Source organism: Neomonachus schauinslandi, chromosome 16, assembly GCF_002201575.2.
Source record: "Neomonachus schauinslandi chromosome 16, ASM220157v2, whole genome shotgun sequence".
NCBI lineage: Eukaryota > Metazoa > Chordata > Mammalia > Carnivora > Phocidae > Neomonachus > Neomonachus schauinslandi.
In genome coordinates this window covers 6,892,001-6,909,362 of record NC_058418.1, presented here as the reverse complement: position 1 = coordinate 6,909,362, position 17,362 = coordinate 6,892,001, and the positions used below count along the sequence as shown (strand labels likewise).

The following is a 17,362-nucleotide window of genomic DNA, read 5'->3' as shown; positions in this document are numbered from 1 at the left end:
GGAACATGCACAGAACATATACAGGAGTGAGGACATGGGCAGGAGTGAGGGACATGGGCAGGGGTGGGGGACAGGGCAGGGGTGAGGGATGTGGGCAGAGGAGGGGACATGGGCAGGGGTGGGGATGTGGGCAGGGGTAGGGTACAAATGGGGAAGGCAGGACCCAGGTGGAGGCAGAAACGGGAGGGAGGAACAGAGAGGGACAGCCCGCAGCGGAGGTGAGCAGGAGCCGAGCCTTGGGCGCAGCTGGGAAATGGGGAGAGCAGCCAGAAAGGGCAGCAGAGAGGAAACCAGGGAAGGCCAGTCCTGGATGGACACAGGAGCCAGGAGGAGGGCTGAGCCCTGGGCCAGAGGGAGTGCGACCTGGAAAGGGAGAAAGAGGGGCGAGAGACGGGTGGGGGCTGGGGGGGCCCGGGGGAGGGGTGCTCATGGAGCCAACAGAGGGCGCCCCGCCACCCTGTGTCGCGCCCACAGACCTCCCTGCTGCTCCTGCTGCTGCTCAGCCCCGGCCTCCGCGGGACCCCCGACTGCTCCTTCAGTCACAGCCCCGTCTCCTCCACCTTTGCGCTCACCATCCGCAAGCTGGTGAGGGCCCTGTCCCTTCCTCCCCAGGGCGCCTTTCTGAGGCCCAGGTTCTGTCACTGGGGCTGAGCCACCTTGTCGAGGTGTCCTTTGGGGCTCTCTGTCCCCCTCCCTCTGGGTCCCTGTCCCCCTCCCTCTGGGTCCCTGTTCCCCTCTCTCTGGGTCCCTATCCTCCCTCTCTGGGTCGCTGTCTCCCACTCTGGCTCGCTATCCCCCTCTCTCTGGGTCCCTGTCCCCCTCTCTCTGGGTCCCTGTCCTCCCCCTCTGGCTCGCCATCCCCCTCTCTCTGGGTCCCTCTCCCCTGCCCTCTGGATCTCCATAGTTCTGTTTCCTCCTGTCTTGGGCCAGGCCTGACCCTGTTTTCTCCCACAGTCTGATTACCTGCTTCAGGACTACCCAGTCACTGTCGCCTCCAACCTGCAGGACGTGAGTCACAGATGGGAGGGGCTGGGGCAGAGGTGGGAAGGACAGACCACCCCTCAGGGGACCAGTTGGCTGACCTGCCCCCTCCTCCCCGGGGGATGCAGGGCTCCCGGCCCCAGCCCCTCACCCTTCCAGCCCCCAGCCCCCTCTGCTGGCCGCCCCCCAGCTTGGGTTGTCCCTCTCAGGACGAGCTCTGCGGAGCCTTCTGGCGCCTGGTCCTGGCCCAGCGCTGGATGGAACGGCTCAAAGCTGTGGCCGGGTCCCAGATGCAAATCCTGCTGGAGGCTGTCAACACGGAGATACACTTTGTCACCTTATGTGCCTTCCAGGTCAGCCCTGAACTTGGGGGACAAGCTAGGGGAGCGAGTTGCCTTCCTAGGGATTGGAAGCCAAGCTCTGCTAGGCCTTGCTGGAGATTTCTTTTGACTAGCAACCCAAGGGAGGTGGAGCTGGAACCCCGGTCCTCCTGGGGACCCCCTTGCTGAAAAGAGCACTTCTCTAGGCACGGAAGGAGGGTGGGGGTCCTGGGCCCAGTGCACCGATTCTGAGTTTATTTCTCAGGCCCTGTTGCTGGGCACTGCAGAGGGGTTCTCTCCCCTAGCCACCTGGGGGGCAGGGGTCCAAACTCTCTCTCTGTGACCCAGGCCTCACGGGGCCCTGGTAGGCGTTGCCAGGCAGGGAAGGCCCTTGGCCTGAGCAGACTGTGGGGGTGATACCCTGGTGACATCTCCCTCCCCTGCCCCCAGCCCCTCCCCAGCTGTCTTCGCTTCGTCCAGACCAACGTCTCCCACCTCCTGCAGGACACCTCCAAGCAGCTGACGGCCTTGAAGCCCTGGATCACCCGCAGGAATTTCTCTGGGTGCCTGCAGCTGCAGTGTCAGCCCGGTAACGGCCCCCAGCGCCCCTCAGCAGCCCCCCACCACCTCTCCCATCCCACAGCCCCTCACCCCCTCTGCCCAGGCCAGCCCAGACCCCACCCTGCTCCCACTGGCTGTGTGACTTTGGGCGTGTTCCCCCAAGTTCAGTCCTCTATCTGGCCTCAGTTTACCCATCTCTGACAAGGGAACAATAATCCCTGCCTGTTTCTCCAAGGCAGCCCTGTCCGAAAGAAATACAATGACAGTCACGTATGTAAGGGCAAATTCTCCAGTACCAAGATTTTTGAAATTTTGGTGTTTTGGTTTTTTTTAGTGAATTCACTTTTTTTTCCGGAATTTTCACATTCGTTATTTTTGTAGCAAATGATTGGTGGTTTTGTTTTTAAAACGTTGTCTTTTGGAATAGTTTTAGATTCAAAGGAGGGTACAAAGAAATTGTATGGGGGGGGTCCTGGACACCCTTTACCCAGCCTCCCCAGCCCCAGGGTTGCATTTTGCTTCCCGTTACTGACAGCACGATAGCAAAGCCAGAAATACGAGAGGGGTCCAGTCCGTGCGTATAATCCACAGAGTTTATTCCCATTTTACGAGTCGCGTGCTTGCTCGTTTCCTAGTGCTGCCGTAACAAAGTACCAGAAACTGGGTGATTGGAACAACAGACATGGATTGTTTCACGATTCTGGAGGCCAGAAGTCTGAAATCCATGTGTGGGCAGGATTGGCTCCTTCTGAGGGCTCTGAGGGAAAGTTCTGTTCCAGGCTTCTCTCCTTGGCTTTGTCGATGGCCATTTTCACACTCGCATGGCCTTCTCCCTCTGTGCATGCCTCCGTGTCCAGATTTCCCCTCTTTACAAGGACACCTGTCATGTGGGATGGGGGGCCCACCCTGATGACCTCATTTTAACTTGATTCTCTGTGTAACCCTATCTCCAAATAAGGTCGCATTCCAAGGTGGGGGGTGGTTAGGATTCCCGTGTATGAATTTTGAGGGATGCAATTCGCTCCATAAAAGCGTATGTGTCTTTGCAATTTTTTCACCTGTGTGGCTTCTTGTGATCCCCGCCACAGTCAAACTACTTAACTTGACCCCCTTCTAATAATTCCCATCCTTAGCCCCTGGCAACCACGAATCTGTTCTTTATAATGACGTTAATGGACTTCATAATTTTAAAGTTATTCTTAATAGCTCATCATTGAGATCACAAATTTAATTTAACCGAAATGTCTCCAAAGGAGTACTGTTTGAACATATACCCAATACTGTATTTTAGATTTAATATTATTTTTTTTAAGATTTTATTTATTTGACAGAGAGAGACACAGCGAGAGAGGGAACACAAGCAGGGGGAGTGGGAGAGGGAGAAGCAGTCTTCCCGCGGAGCAGGGAGCCCGATGCGGGGCTCGATCCCAGGACCCTGGGATCATGACCTGAGCCAAAGGCAGACGCTTAATGACTGAGCCACCCAGGCACCCCTAGATTTAATATTATTATTATTTTTTTAAATGCAATCCTATCCCCAACATGGGGCTCAAACTCACGACCCCGAGTTCAAGAGTTGCATGCTACACAGACCAAGCCAGCCAGGCACCCCCATGCTGTACTTTTTTTTTAAGATTATTTATTTATTTATTTATTTATTTGACAGAGAGAGAGACAGCAAGAGAGGGAACACAAGCAGGGGGAGTGGGAGAGGGAGAAGCAGGCTTCCCACCGAACAGGGAAACCACCATGGGACTTGATCCCAGGACCCTGGGATCATGACCTGAGCTGAAGGCAGACGCCTAGTGACTGAGGCACCCAGGCACCCTATTTTTATTATTTTTTTTAAATTTATTTATTTATTTGAGAGAGAGAGAGAGTGCCCACACAAGCGGGAAGGGGCAGGGGGAGAGGGAGAGAGAGAATCTCAAGCAGACTTGGTGCTCAGCCCAGAGCCCCACTCGGGGCTCAATCTCACGCCCCAAGACCTAAGCCCAAACCAAGAGTGGGATGCTCAGCTGGCTGAGCCACCCAGGTGGACCCCTGATACTGTATTTTTAAAAGTTAGTGAGATATTTTATATCCGTTTGTCCTCTAAGTCTCTGGGAACCAGTGTGTATTTAACACTGAAAGCACATGGGAATTCAGACTCACCAGAGACCACGTGTCAATAGCCCCATGGGGCAAAAGGCTGCAGGATTGAACACAGCTCTAAAGGATCAATGAGAAATAATGTAATCAGAATATGATGAGAAACTATGCCCTGTGAAAACTTGATTTTTTCAGCATATTAAGGTTTACTTTGGGGCACCTGGGTGGCTCATTCAGTTGGGCGTCTGCCTTCGGCTCAGGTCATGATCCCAGGGTCCTGGGATCAAGTCCCACAGTGGTCTCCTTGCTCCACGGGGAGCCTGCTTCTCCCTCTCCTGGTCTTCCATTCGTGCTCTCTCTCTCTCTCTACAATAAGTAAATTAAAAAAAAAAAAAAAAAAAAGGTTTACTTTGTGGCCAAGTACATTGGCAGTTTTGTAACTGACCCTGTCTTAGGAGGAAAAGAAAAAAATAGGTTAATTTTCTTGGCAGGATCAGGGTTGAATCTGTGTGTACATATTCTCCCGACCTTACTGTGGTATCATTCGGAGGCTTTCTGTCCTTGTATTTGTTACCAGATCTGTCGAGTTCTTTTTTTTTTTTTTTTTTTTTTTTTTTTTAGTAATCTCTACCCCCAGCGTGGGGCTCAAACTCACGATCCTGAGATGAAGAATCGCACGCTCTACTGACTGAGCCAGCCAGGCGCCCCTGAGAGGGATATTTAAAAACCACCCCCTCTAATTTTCTCACTTTCTCCCCACACTTCCGATCATTTTGCCCTCTGTATTAAGCTTCATTGGTCATTTGTACTTACATTTATGACTCTTCATTCATTTGACCGCATTTTATTAGCTACCTCCTGGGTGCTTGGCATTGTCGACACAGCTCAGAACAAGATCCAAGTGCTTGCACATGTGGGGCTGACATGCTAATTGAGGCGACAGACAATAAACGTGAGCAAATAATTAACAGGAAAATATCTGAGGGTAATGAACCCCATGCAGGCAAATTACAACAGGGTGATGGAATCATGGTGTGAGGTGGGTGGCTGGAGAGGTACTGAGAGTTGGGAACAAGAGAACAGCCTGTGCAAACGCCCTGAGGCAGAAGCCTGTTTAAGGAACAGTGAAGAGACACATGTGCCGGGAGTCCAGCAAGCGAGGGGAAAAGAGAGCAGCTGGGTGAGGGTATAGAGGGAACAAAATTGGGGGGGATCTTTGACTATTTTATTATTTGTCAATTTGTCATTTGGTCAAATACTTAATGTATGAAATTGAGCTATTATAATATTATTTAACTAGTGCTAAGTAGTAGGTTCTGCCAATAAAAAAGACAGAGAAGGTCCCTGGTGCCCACAGGGAGCTCACAGCCCACGGGAGGAAAAAGAAGAATAAACAAATCGATATATAAGCGCTAGAAATCTATGTGTCCAATTGTAATAGAAAATGCAAACTGACCAGGTGCCATGCTGTTCTAAGAACTTCCTGTGTGGCCACTCATTTAATTTTTGTGACCACCTTATGCGGCAGGTATAATGAATATCCCCATTTTACAGATGAGAAGACTGAGGTACAGAGAGGTGGGCGGCCCACCTGAGGTCACACAGCCAGCACCGGGCCTGCTTTTGTTTCCTTCCCTTCTCTGGCCCAGCCCTTCTCCTCGGTCACCCAGCCTCCTCTCTCCCCTCAGACTCTTCCACGCTGCTGCCCCCAAGGAGCCCCGGGGCCTTGGAGGCCACAGCCCTGCTGGCCCCCCAGGCCCCTCTGCTGCTCCTCGTGCTGCTGCTGCCCGTGGGTCTCCTGCTGATGTCCGCTGCCGGGTGCCTGCACTGGCGAAGGAGGGGGTGGAGGACGCCCTACCCTGGGGAGCAGGTGAGTCTGGAGGTGGACAGAGGGCATGGGGAGGTCTGCGGGGGTGGCGCTGGCCCTGTGGTGACCACAGGTGACCTGCACCTCCAGTCTCCAGGACGGGCTGCCCCTGTGGCTCGTGGAGCTTGGCGAATCCTTCACCAGGCTGAGAACCCTGGACTTTGTTGGGAGGGGGGTCGAGGGGGGCTGGGGTCATGAGGGGGGACAGACTGGAGGCTGGGTGAGGGTCCAGGGAGAGAGGACAAGGCCTGAGTCAGGGCCAGGACCAGCACCATGGGGACAGGGAGGAGGGGACAGGCAGAGTCAGGGGTCAGGGATCAAGAAGGACAGGGCTGAAGATTGACAGGCTCAGGCAGGTGGCACAGACGACCCTGGGTCTGGCCCAGTGGGAAATCTGGGGGAGCAGGGAGATTAGGGAAAGAGGGTGAGCTCACTGGGGACCTAGGGGGCGTGAGGGGCCCCAGGGGAGATATTTGGCTGCAGGAGTCTGCAAGCCAGGAGAGAACCCTCCTGAAGTAGGCGGAGAGGACCACCTTTGCAAAGCCCCCCAGGTGTGAAAAAGCTCTGGGTGTTCCAGTAACTCTTGTGAGCGAGCCTGGGGTGGGTGTGAGTGTGGGTGTGAAAAATCTAGGCCTCAAACACCAAGCAAGGGAGCTGGGACTTCCTGCCCAGGGCAGCAGGGAGCCCGGGGAGGTGAGTGATGGAAGAAAGGAGGCAGGAGGCAGGTGGGCCCAGGAGGGAGGAAGCTGGGGAGGCCTTAGTGGGTTCTTGATGGGCCCAGAGGGTTCTTTTTTTTTTTTTTTAAGATTGTATTTATTCATTTGAGACACAGAGATACAGAGAGAGAGCATGAGCAGGGAGAGAGGCAGAGGGAGAAGGAGAAGCAGGCTCCCCGCTGAGCCAGGAATCCGATGTGGGGCCCCATCCCAGAACCCTGGGATCATGACCTGGGTCAAAGGCAGATGCTTAACCATCTGAGCCACCCAGGCGCCCTGAGAGAGAGAACCTTAAGCAGGGTCCACACCCAGTGGGACAAGATCCCCCGACCCTGAGATCATGACCTGAGCCAAAATTAAGAGTCGGACGCTTGGGCGCCTGGGTGGCTCAGTTGGTTAAGCGACTGCCTTAGGCTCAGGTCATGATCCTGGAGTCCCTGGATCGACTCCCGCATCGGGCTCCCTGCTCAGTGGGGAGCCTGCTTCTCCCTCTGACCCTCCCCCCTCTCATGTGCTCTCTGTCTCTCTCATTCTCTGTCTCAGATAAATAAATAAAATCTTAAAAAAAAAGAAAAAAAGTCGGACACTTAACCGACTGAGCCACCCAGGCGTTCCCCAGGATCAGTTTCTAAGTTTAAATGATTTTTCATTTCAGCACTTGTTTTCTGTACAGGAATTTTTATTACAATTTTTTTGGAAAAGGTAATCTGTTGGGAAGTTTTCCTCGCATCCTTGCTCCTGTTCACTCTGCTTTGCTGCTCTCCTAATAAGCACACTACCAGGTTAAGTTTAAATTGGGTAAAATGTAGGGACGCCTGGGTGGCTCAGTTGGTTAAGCGACTGCCTTCGGCTCAGGTCATGATCCTGGAGTCCCTGGATCGAGTCCCGCATCGGGCTTCCTGCTCGGCAGGGAGCCTGCTTCTCCCTCTGACCCTCCCCCCTCTCACGTGCTCTCGCTCTCTCTCTTATTCTGTCTCAAATAAATAAATAAAATCTTTAAAAAAAACAGAAATTGGGTAAAATGTAAAACTCAGCTCCTCGGTTGCCCTGGGCGCATTTGGAGTACTCCATATTCCCACGTGGCTGCTCTGTGGCTCTGTGGGAGAGCACAGGTGTTATGGTTTCCATCTTTGCAGAGATGGACAGTAATGCCCTAACACATAGTGGGCACTCACTGGAAATGGAATTGTTTTCAGTAGTCTGTGCAGAGAGCTGAGCTTGGTGCTCTCCTCTCTATCCGCGGATCCCCAGACGCCCAGTGAGACAGACACATCTATCGTCTCATTTTACAGAGGACACTGAGGCCCAGCGAGACGAGTCACCTGCCAGAGGACACAGAGCTGGGACTCAGAGGAAGTCAGCTAGAGACTGGTCCCTTTCTCGACGGCGCTGTCCTGCTCACTCTCTCCCCAGGATGGAGGCAACGCCAGTCCCCAACGCCAGCCCCAGCCCCACCTATCCCCCTCTGTACAAAGTCCTTGTCCCCAGGAAATTGTATATAAATCACCCTTTTCTACCAGCTCGGGCCAGGCCTGTCTGTAGATGGGACAGGGTGCGGGCGGGGCATTTTGGGTGTGAGTCCTGGTTTTTCAGTGAATGCGATGTTTCATCCGGTACCGGTTTTCTGAGACCTCCCGGGGCCCAGAGCTAGTGCGCAGCAGTGCTGGGACCCAGACGGCGTCAGAACCCGCCCTGGTCGGGGCTCCTGACCTATGGGGGAGAAGACACGGGACCCAGGGCGCCTCAGTTCAGCAGGACACACGTTCTAACGGCAGCAATACAGGCACTCCGGGAGCCCGGGCGGGGGTGGGGGGGTTGGATACCTGACCCAGCTTGAGATCCCGGGAGGCGCTCGGGAGGAAAGGACTCTTGAGCCAAAAAGCCCTGGGGCTGTGACAGGCCAGATTTTTGAAGGTGGGGCTGGAGGGGAGGACATCCGAGGCAAGGGACGCAGCCGAAGCGAAGGCCTAGAAGCCATCTGGAAGTCATTCCCTCACACACTCTTGGATCTCATAGGGAAAACTACTTCCGCCTGTTTTACAGATGGGGGACACCGAGGCCCAGACAGGGCCGCGGGTTCGGCCAGGTCACAAGGAGGCAGCACAGGCACCGGAATCCTTTTAAGCCTAGACTGAGCGCTTGACAGAGAGCCCACTTGCCCCCTGCGGGCCACCACGTGCCCTGCAGCCGGCTGTCGCTTTAGCGAGTGACGGCGCTTACCCCCACCGCAGACACCCTGGCAACCCCTAAGAGGGAGATTAGCAGCCCCTCAAAAATATGGCGGCCCAGGCTGGCCAGCCCCGCCCCACAGAGCCGCTTCCTACCCCACGTGATCTCTCGCCCCGCACAGCAATGGCTGCCTAAGAGCCGATGGGAAAGGTTGGACCCGGATTGGACAGTCAGAAGACGACCCGCCTTCCAGCGGGGCCCCTCTGCGCACGCGCAAGACACTTGGGCCAATGAAAAGACGGGAAGCTGCCCGCACAGCCCATGCGGCGTCACTTCCTCCGCCCCTGTTTCAAGGGATAAGAAACCCTGCGCCGAGTCTTCCTCCTTTCCCAGGCGGCTGTCGAAGATGGCGGAGGGGCAGGTGCGGGCTCCGCGCGGGCCGGGGAGGCGTGGGGCTGGGTGGGTTGCAGGCCGGAACGAGATTGGGCCCTCTTTCCCCTCGTAGGTGTGTTGTGAAGCCTAAACTCGATAATTGCGCAAAATGAGAAGCTTTGGGCCTAAAAGGAGTCTGCAACGGGGGAATAGGAGATAACTGGGACGGTTTTTTGGCCTGGGGCTGACTAAAATGGGACAGGATCCCTTCCTTAGGGGCGATTATGGCGGCTCCCAGCACGGGGAGAGTTACTTTAAAATTAGGCCTTGTTTGCTTTTGTCTCGGCCGGGGTTTGGCCGAATCGGGCCTGTGTGTTCCTAGCGACGGGGAAGCGCGCGGAAAACGCCTGGGCTGCCTCGGGGCGATGGGAAACCGAGGACTGGCCAAAATGGAGGGCGCTCCCGCCGTACCCAAGGCGCGCGTCGCTTCACCCTCGTGGGAGTGCCAATCCGTGTCCTGCAGCTCTGGCCCGTTTGGTAGGAGATCTTACGCAGTGGGGGAGCTTTCCTGCCTACAGGACATCCAGGAACGAATTGCTCTTACCTTGTTCTTTGGGGTGACGGATACTTTAAAGGCCAGAGAACTGATAAAAGGCTCCCGTAACCACCTGGGGGCCCTCGAGGGACACAGTAGAAGCTTAGCTCCGAGTCCCTGAATTTCTCCTCTAATTTCTTATATGTAAAGGAGGGGATGGCTCGGGAAAGGATGTCCGTGTGAATAGGAGAGGAAAAAGCACGGTCGTGGAGTCAGGAAGCTGGTAGAGTTCGTGGAACACGTGTTTTCTGCATTTACTGTGTGCGTGACGCAGTTTGCCTTATATTTGGTGTCATTCGGTTAACTACCATAATATTCCTGAGGCAGATACTGTTATCCTCATCTTCCAGGTGAGGAAGCTGGAGAGTTTTAGCCAAAGTCACATTGTCAGGAAGTCTGGCTTTAGATTCTGTACCCTTCTGCCTTCCAACAATCACAAGTATATAACAAGCACTCGGTAAGAGTGGGGACTTGACTCGTGGTGAAGAAGCTGAGGATTTGGTTTTGAGCGGTTCAGCCAGGGATGCAGAGCTAAATTCAGCATAAGCCACTGCACAGGCTCCTGACTACTCTGCAGAGCCTCACCCACTCTGAACCTGTTTCCTTTATTAATCATTTTATGCTGGAAACTTTTACCCTTGAGAGTATTTGGTCTGTTGGGATTCCACAACTTTTGTATCAGGGATTATAAATTCTAACTGGATTAATGGATAGTCTTGCCAGCCTTTGTTCAAATCCCAGCTCATCCTCTCACCCTTGAATGTAATCGGGGCTTAAGAATTCTGGCTCTTAAGGCAGTGAGATGTGAGGAAAGGCCTTTGTATTATTCGTTGCACCGAAACAGCCATTTGCTTTCTTGGGCACATCTGTACAGTGGACCTTGGGTCTTAGTTTCCAGGCCTGCTAATGAATAGGAGGCACTCTGGGGGATACGGTGAAAGAAACGAGTAAAAAAGCATGGGTTGCTTAGGGTGGGGAGTCAAAGCTGAGGGTGTGTCTAAGCCTTTTCACTTTATTTCCACCAGGTCCTGGTGCTCGATGGCCGAGGCCATCTCCTCGGCCGCCTGGCGGCCATCGTGGCCAAACAGGTGCTTCTGGGTAAGTCTGCTCTGCCCACAGCTCCCCTGGGTGTGATTCCCAGCCAGCGGTCAGTGATGAGCAACAGTCACCATCTTTCGTTTGAGTCTCACGACCGTGAGATAACCCCATGCACCGCTCTGAGACCTTCCAGCTTCTCCCTCTCCTGGGGTCTGGGGCTCCGAGATGGAAAATCCTTTCCTGTCGGGCTGTTAATTTAAGCACAAATCCGGCTCTGCTGGGGCCTTGGCTTTCTTGTGCATTGTGGTCAGCTCCACACAGGGGAAGGAACCCTGTTTCCAATCCTCAGCAGTAACTGGGCAGGTGGGTAATGGCCAGTTTGTAGGTAGAGCCCTTGGGTGGCTTCATAGCCTTTGTCCTTGTTTGCCTCACTTTTCTTTTCCTCTAGGCCGGAAGGTTGTAGTTGTGCGCTGTGAGGGCATCAACATTTCTGGCAATTTCTACAGAAACAAGCGTAAGTTAGGATCTGGGAGAAGACCTGGAGAGGGTGGACCTGGGAGATTGGCAGCCTTCGTTGGCTCCAAAAGTGAGCCTACTAGTGGTGGGAAGTGCTCATTTGCGTTCCCTAATAGGCCCTTGCGAGTATGGATGTGTGTGTTGAAGAAGTTAGCATGTGGCTGGGGTCTGAGGCCTCGTACCCTCTCTCTCCCCAGTGAAGTACCTGGCCTTCCTCCGCAAGCGCATGAACACCAACCCATCCCGTGGTCCGTACCACTTCCGAGCACCCAGCCGCATCTTTTGGCGGACAGTGCGAGGTGAGCTGGGCCTGAGGACCGCAGGTGGATGGGTGGCCAGTGATGAGGACTTCTCCCACTTGTGTTCGAGTTCCCCGACCATGAGATGACTCCACATGCACTACCATCTGAGGCCGCCGGTGTGCCTGGGGGGGGGGGTGCGGGGTCCCCGTGAGCCCCGCGGAGCAAGCCTGCTGTCCCTCCACCCACAGGCATGCTGCCGCACAAGACCAAGCGAGGCCAGGCTGCCCTGGACCGGCTCAAGGTGTTCGATGGGATCCCGCCGCCCTACGACAAGGTGAGCTCGAGGGCCATCTGCGCAGCATTTGTGTCTGGCGTCCGTGATGTTGCAGTTGTACCTACATTGTTTGACCCTCATGAGAACAGCACTGGCTGAGACGCTGTTCCAGCCAGCCTTCTTTCCTGCTGTCCCTTACTCCAGGGCTCTTAAGCCCCTCTCCTTCTCTAACAGAAAAAGCGGATGGTGGTTCCTGCTGCCCTCAAGGTGGTGCGCCTGAAGCCTACACGGAAGGTAAGTTCCAGGTTTCACTGAGTCGTCTCACTAGGGGGCGAGCTTGAGGCCTGAGACTGGCACGTGATGGTTCTTTCTCACGATGGTCTGCGGACGCCGCTGTGGGCAGTGCCGAAAATGCCATTGGCTTAGCTGATGCCAGCACGAGCAGGGAGCCCCCAGGGTGGCTGTGTCTTTAACTTAGGCCTGCTGGGGAAAGTTGGGTCACCTAGGACAGCTTGTCCGCTCCCTGTCCCACAGCCACCCTGACTCTGCTTGCTTAGGACTTCTTTCTTCTCCCTCCCCCACAGTTTGCTTACCTGGGGCGCCTGGCTCATGAGGTTGGTTGGAAGTACCAGGCAGTAACAGCCACCCTGGAGGAGAAGAGAAAGGAGAAGGCCAAAATCCATTACCGGAAGAAGAAGCAGCTCATGGTGAGGATGGCCTGGAACCCAAGGGCACCACACTCCTGGGCAGGGCCTTGCGGGTGAACTCTCTGGATGCAGTGGTCTTTGTTTGGTCCCGGAGGCCTCTACTTGAGGCCCACCTTGGGACGGGGAGTAGAATTGGGTTCCTGGGGTGATGAAGGTTCTGGGTAGCAGCCATTGACCACCATCTGTCCTCTTCACCCCACAGAGGCTACGGAAACAGGCTGAAAAGAACGTGGAGAAGAAAATCGATAAATACACAGAGGTCCTCAAGACCCATGGACTCCTGGTCTGAGCCCAATAAAATTGACTGTTTATTCCTCATGCTTGGCCTGGCCTGCCCTTCCTCCATCGCCGCCCTAGGATATGGGGGACCCCCAGGGGCCGCTGTCTGGAGCCACAGGCAGCCTGGGACTTAAAATGCTGGGAACACAGAAAGGGCTTTAGTCACTGCTGTTAATTAAGAAAGGCCTTCTTAAAAGGTTAAACTCTAAGAGCTTTGAGGCATCATTGCCTGTGACCTACTCATTTCTGAGAGTTCTAAGAAATTGATAGTTGAAGCAACTATTTCACTGTTGGCAAGAGATCTGGAGAATGTTTGGAGGGGAGCCCTGTGTTGTGAATGGGGTGTGCTTAAACTTGCCGCAGGCTCGGGTGCTATACTCTGCAGCTGTTAGGGTGTGAGGATGCTGGGGGCCCAGCCCGGTGTTACACAGAGGTAGTTGCAGATGCATAGCCTGGGAAGTACAGCCAAGGGGTCTCAGGCACTGCCTTTGTGCCTTCCCTGTATTTTGTGATCCAAAACTAATAAATTATTTTTAAAGAAAGTTGGTGTCTTTGCAGTGTGTGTCTGCTGTGGAGGCAGGCCCTTGGCAAGCAAAGGGGGGCTTGAAAGAGAAGACTGGCCATGCTCCAGTCGCTTTCCACAACGGTTGGATTATAACCTGTCCTTCGTGGATGAGTTTTTACCTACTGCTCTCCAGGAATTTCCTTGAGAGTCCTGTATAGGTGTATTTCTCAAAACCATCATGGCCCAAGGTTGCTCAGTGGACCTACACTGTCTAATTCAGCTGCAAAGTATGGAATTGTCACCATCTTAAAACCAGTCTCATCATTGTGGGGTAGGTGAGCTATTTTGGTCTTTGCCACACCAGGAGTTCTGTGCTTTGTGTAAAGAAACTGAGACCGGAAATATTTTGCAGGTAGCATTAGGCACTGAGGGTGGAAATACGAAATCTAATGCTTCAGAAGAGGAATGCTAGACTTTTTTAAGATTTTATTATATTTTTTAAAGACTTTGACAGCGACAGCAGGAACACAAGCAGGGGGAGTGGGAGAGGGAGCAGCAGGCTTGCGGCTGAGCAGGGAGCCCAATGCGGGGCTCGATCCCAGGACCCTGGGATCATGACCTGAGTCGAAGGCAGACACTTAACGAGTGAGTCACCCAGGCACCCCATTTTATTTATTTGATGTACGCAGCCAGACAGGGAACACAGGAACACTTAACAACTGAGCCACCCAGGAGCCCCTAGACTTGAGAGACGGGGAGAGGGTGGAGGGAGAATCATGGGCAGGCTTCACACCCAGCATGGCCCGAGGCAGAGCTCCATCTTGAGACCCTGAGCCGAAATTGAGTCTGAAGCTTACCTCCCTGAGCCACCCAGGTGCCCCTGAGACTTCTTAGATCTGGAAGGGTAAATGGAGCATTGAGCAGGTACCAAGCTCTTCACAATCACCTGTTAACGTGCTGCCTTTTCAGATTAGTGGGCAATAACACTTGTAAATTTCTATTTTTTCTTTTTAAAGATTTTATTTGAGAGAGAGAGAGAAACAGCATGAGAGGGGAGAGGGTCAGAGGGAGAAGCAGGCTCCCCGCGGAGCAAGGAGCTCAATAGGTGGCTCAATCCCAGTGCTCTGGGATCATGACCTGAGCCGAAGGCTTAACCAACTGAGCCACCCAGGCGCCCAACACTTGGAAATTTCTAATTTAGAAATTCAGCATTCAAATGCCTAACAGCGCAGAGAAAACTAGTTAAATGTGATACACATTTTATTATAATTCACAGGGCATTTTACTTTAATTCAGGGGGCAAATTACAACTCACATGTCCTGTCATGATTAATCTTCCCAAAATGGCAAAGATACCAGTGACAAGTTTTCTCTGAGAATCATTTAAGAAATGGGTGGTATCTTTACCCCTCCTGGGGCTCCCCCTCACCACAGGAGCTGCCTCCAGAAGTGGCCAAAATTAAAAACTAAGCTTAACAAAACTGCCTGTTAAAGCAATACAATACAGTCCCACCAAAAGCATGATCCCTTAAAAAGATAAATTTGGCTGTACAAACTTACAAAAACTTCCCACTTCAAAAACAAGCCATGGACTGGGAGGAAATATTTGCAAATCCTACCTCTTTTGAACAACTTGTTTCCTGGATATATTAACAAATACAAATACAAAAAAAACCCCCAAAAAACTGGCACCTGGTTGGCTCAGTAGTTAAGTGTCCGCCTGTCTGCCTTTGGCTCAGGTCATGATCCTGGAATCTCAGGATCAAGCCCTTCACTGGGCTCTGTGCTCAGCGGGGAGTCTGCTTCTCCCAATACCCACCCCCTCCCGCCCGTACTTGTTCCTGTTCTCTCTCTGTCTTTCAAATTAAAAATTAAAAAAAAAAAACCTCTCCAAACTCCATAATAAGGAAAATCAAGTAAAAAGTGGGCAAGAATTAGAGAAGTATTTCACCAAAGAAGATACACAAATGGCCAATAAGCACGTGAGACGGTGCTCAACATCGTTCACCATTAGACGATGCAGCTGGAATCTCTGGGCATCCCCTTAATCCTTCCTGGAGGGCACACACCGAGGCTCAGAACCTCTGGGTCAGCAGCAGGAACATTTTCAAAGCTCCATCTTGCACCTTGCCCACAAAGCACCCTCCTACAGTGTGTGGGCATGCCTGGCCCATCTCCACCTTATCTCCTAGGAGTTCTAGCACCCTTTCCCGTCCTGGTCCATGGGTGGGGCCCAAGGGAGGGTCTAACTTTGCTAGGCATTGGGGTGCACATGGAAACGTGAGCTTCTCCAGGTCATTTGCATTTCTGTTGTGAAACCCTGGTAAGTATGTCTGAAATCCGGCAGAGGCCAGAAATATTCCCTCAAGTGTTCATCACTAGAGTTGGCTGGAGTTCATTATTGCCCACATCAAGGCTGTCTGATACTGCAGGGTAGAAAATCAATGTGGTGGGTTGTAACCAGCCTTAAAATGATAGCGAAATTGAATAGAAACGAAAAGAAAAAAAAATCAGTGTATTGCAGGAAGGAAAGGAGAAAGTTAAGTTAGAAAGCAAGAGGACGGGGGCACCTGGCTGGCTCAGTTGGAAGAGCATGTGGCTCTTGATCTCAGGGTCATGAGTTCAAGCCCCACGTTGGGTATAGAGAGTACTTAAATAAATAAGTAAACTTAAAAAAAATAATAATAAAGCACGAGGAAGGGAGGGAAGAGGAGGAGAGAGACAGGTGTTGGGTCACGATGCGACTGTATTTCCTACTGTGGGTTGTGGTCATTAAAAGCTGTGGACCTGCGGGGCGCCTGGGTGGCTCAGTTGGTTAAGCGACTGCCTTCGGCTCAGGTCATGATCCTGGAGTCCCGGGATCAAGTCCCACATCGGGCTCCCTGCTCAGCAGGGAGTCTGCTTCTCCATCTGACCCTCCTCCCTCTCATGCTTTCTCTCATTCTCTCTCTCGCAAATAAATAAAAAATCTAAAAAAAAAAAAAAAAAAAGCTGTGGACCTAAATATCTCCAAACTGCCCCACCCCTTCACGGTGAAGCAATATATGTTTTTTTGTTTTTCCCTTATCATCAAAATCTCACCAGCTATTCTGAGCAATTTGCAAACTACTGAGCATTGTAAAAAACAGAGAGGAAATCACACCTAATCTCACCACCTGGAGATGCAAAACACCAGGGCAATGTCATGCATTTCCTTCCAGGCTTTTTTCTAAGTTGCTTTTGTACATAGCTTAGCACACATTGCAAATAACAACTATAGGGCCTGCCTTTTTTTTTTTTTTTAAACTAAACATCATAAATCCTTATCAAGTTGTTCAAAAACTCCAGAAGATTACTTATTTCTTCAAAAAATAAAGCTACTACAAGGTCAGTGGTGGGGAAGACATGGAAGGCCTTAAAAGAGAAAAATGAAAAGTCCTTCCCTCTTAACCCTACCCCCAAAGGGACTGAAGCAACTAAAACAATTAAAAATGTTTCATTCAGGGGAGCCTGGCTGGCTCAGTCACCAGAGCAAGAGACTCTTGATCTTGGAGTTGTAAGTTTGAGCCCCACAATAGATGTAGAGTTTACTGACACAGCAATAAAATGTTTCATTCAGAATTCACAAAGCTAAAAAAAAAAAAAAAACTTTCACAAAGCTATTAAGTGTGAAAGAAATTTAAGCAATTAAACTTTCAAATTATTTTTTTGTAAGTTGGTAGCATTTACATCTCTGAAGTTAGTACAATTTATTTTTTAAAATTTTATTTATTTATTTGACAGAGACACAGCGAGAGAGGGAACACAAGCAGGGGGAGTGGGAGAAGGTGAAGCAGGCTTCCCGCTGAGCAGGGAGCCCGATGTGGGGCTCGATCCCAGGACCCTGGGATTATGACCTGAGCTGAAGGCAGACGCTTAATGACTGAGCCACCCCGGCGCCCAAGTTAGTACAATTTAAAGACACCATATACATATGCACAGCCTTGTCTATAGCAGCAATGTCCAACAGAACTTTCTGTGTTGATAAAAATGCTCTGGGGGCGCCTGAGTGGCTCAGTCGGTTGGGCGTCTGCCTTCGGCTGGGGTCATGATCCCGGGGTCCTGGGATCGAGCCCTGCGTCCGGCTCCCTGCTCTGAGGGGAGCCTGCTT

The 17,362-nt window shown here is 52.2% G+C and overlaps 2 protein-coding genes and 4 non-coding genes across 7 annotated transcripts in view; all 6 read left to right on the top strand.

The window, feature by feature from the left end:
- The window catches only part of FLT3LG (fms related receptor tyrosine kinase 3 ligand), a 9,543-nt gene extending 1,488 nt beyond the window's left edge, over positions 1 to 8,055 (top strand). Inside the window, exons 4-9 of one of the 2 annotated variants that reach the window (XM_021681278.1) lie at positions 442 to 585; positions 955 to 1,008; positions 1,191 to 1,334; positions 1,752 to 1,890; positions 5,642 to 5,823; positions 7,829 to 8,055. In XM_021681278.1, the coding sequence (XP_021536953.1) occupies positions 442 to 585; positions 955 to 1,008; positions 1,191 to 1,334; positions 1,752 to 1,890; positions 5,642 to 5,823; positions 7,829 to 8,038 (873 nt within the window). In that variant the 3' untranslated portion in view covers positions 8,039 to 8,055. The remainder of the gene's footprint in view (positions 1 to 441; positions 586 to 954; positions 1,009 to 1,190; positions 1,335 to 1,751; positions 1,891 to 5,641; positions 5,824 to 7,828) is intronic. The other variant, XM_021681277.2, reaches the window with a different exon arrangement.
- Positions 8,056 to 9,070: 1,015 nt separating this feature from the next.
- Positions 9,071 to 12,767, top strand: RPL13A (ribosomal protein L13a). The gene is made up of 8 exons (XM_021681370.1): positions 9,071 to 9,126; positions 10,698 to 10,770; positions 11,159 to 11,224; positions 11,424 to 11,525; positions 11,717 to 11,802; positions 11,977 to 12,036; positions 12,327 to 12,449; positions 12,652 to 12,767. The coding sequence occupies exons 1-8, from the start codon at positions 9,112 to 9,114 to the stop codon at positions 12,736 to 12,738; spliced, it is 612 nt and encodes a 203-aa protein (XP_021537045.1). The 5' UTR covers positions 9,071 to 9,111; the 3' UTR covers positions 12,739 to 12,767.
- Positions 10,817 to 10,899, top strand: LOC123323301. Its single transcript, XR_006539315.1, has one exon. It is a non-coding gene; the product is annotated as a small nucleolar RNA Z195/SNORD33/SNORD32 family (small nucleolar RNA).
- Positions 11,558 to 11,642, top strand: LOC123323300. Its single transcript, XR_006539314.1, has one exon. It is a non-coding gene; the product is annotated as a small nucleolar RNA Z195/SNORD33/SNORD32 family (small nucleolar RNA).
- On the top strand, positions 11,838 to 11,908 carry LOC123323302. Its single transcript, XR_006539316.1, has one exon. It is a non-coding gene; the product is annotated as a small nucleolar RNA SNORD34 (small nucleolar RNA).
- On the top strand, positions 12,095 to 12,181 carry LOC123323305. The gene has a single exon (XR_006539319.1). It is a non-coding gene; the product is annotated as a small nucleolar RNA SNORD35 (small nucleolar RNA).
- Positions 12,768 to 17,362: the final 4,595 nt, after the last annotated feature.

Excerpts from the sequence above, each read along its gene's own strand:
- RPL13A (XM_021681370.1), top strand. Across the intron at positions 11,225-11,423 it reads CAATTTCTACAGAAACAAGC|TGAAGTACCTGGCCTTCCTC; the intron begins GTAAGTTAGGAT and ends CTCTCTCCCCAG. Across the intron at positions 12,450-12,651 it reads GGAAGAAGAAGCAGCTCATG|AGGCTACGGAAACAGGCTGA; the intron begins GTGAGGATGGCC and ends TTCACCCCACAG.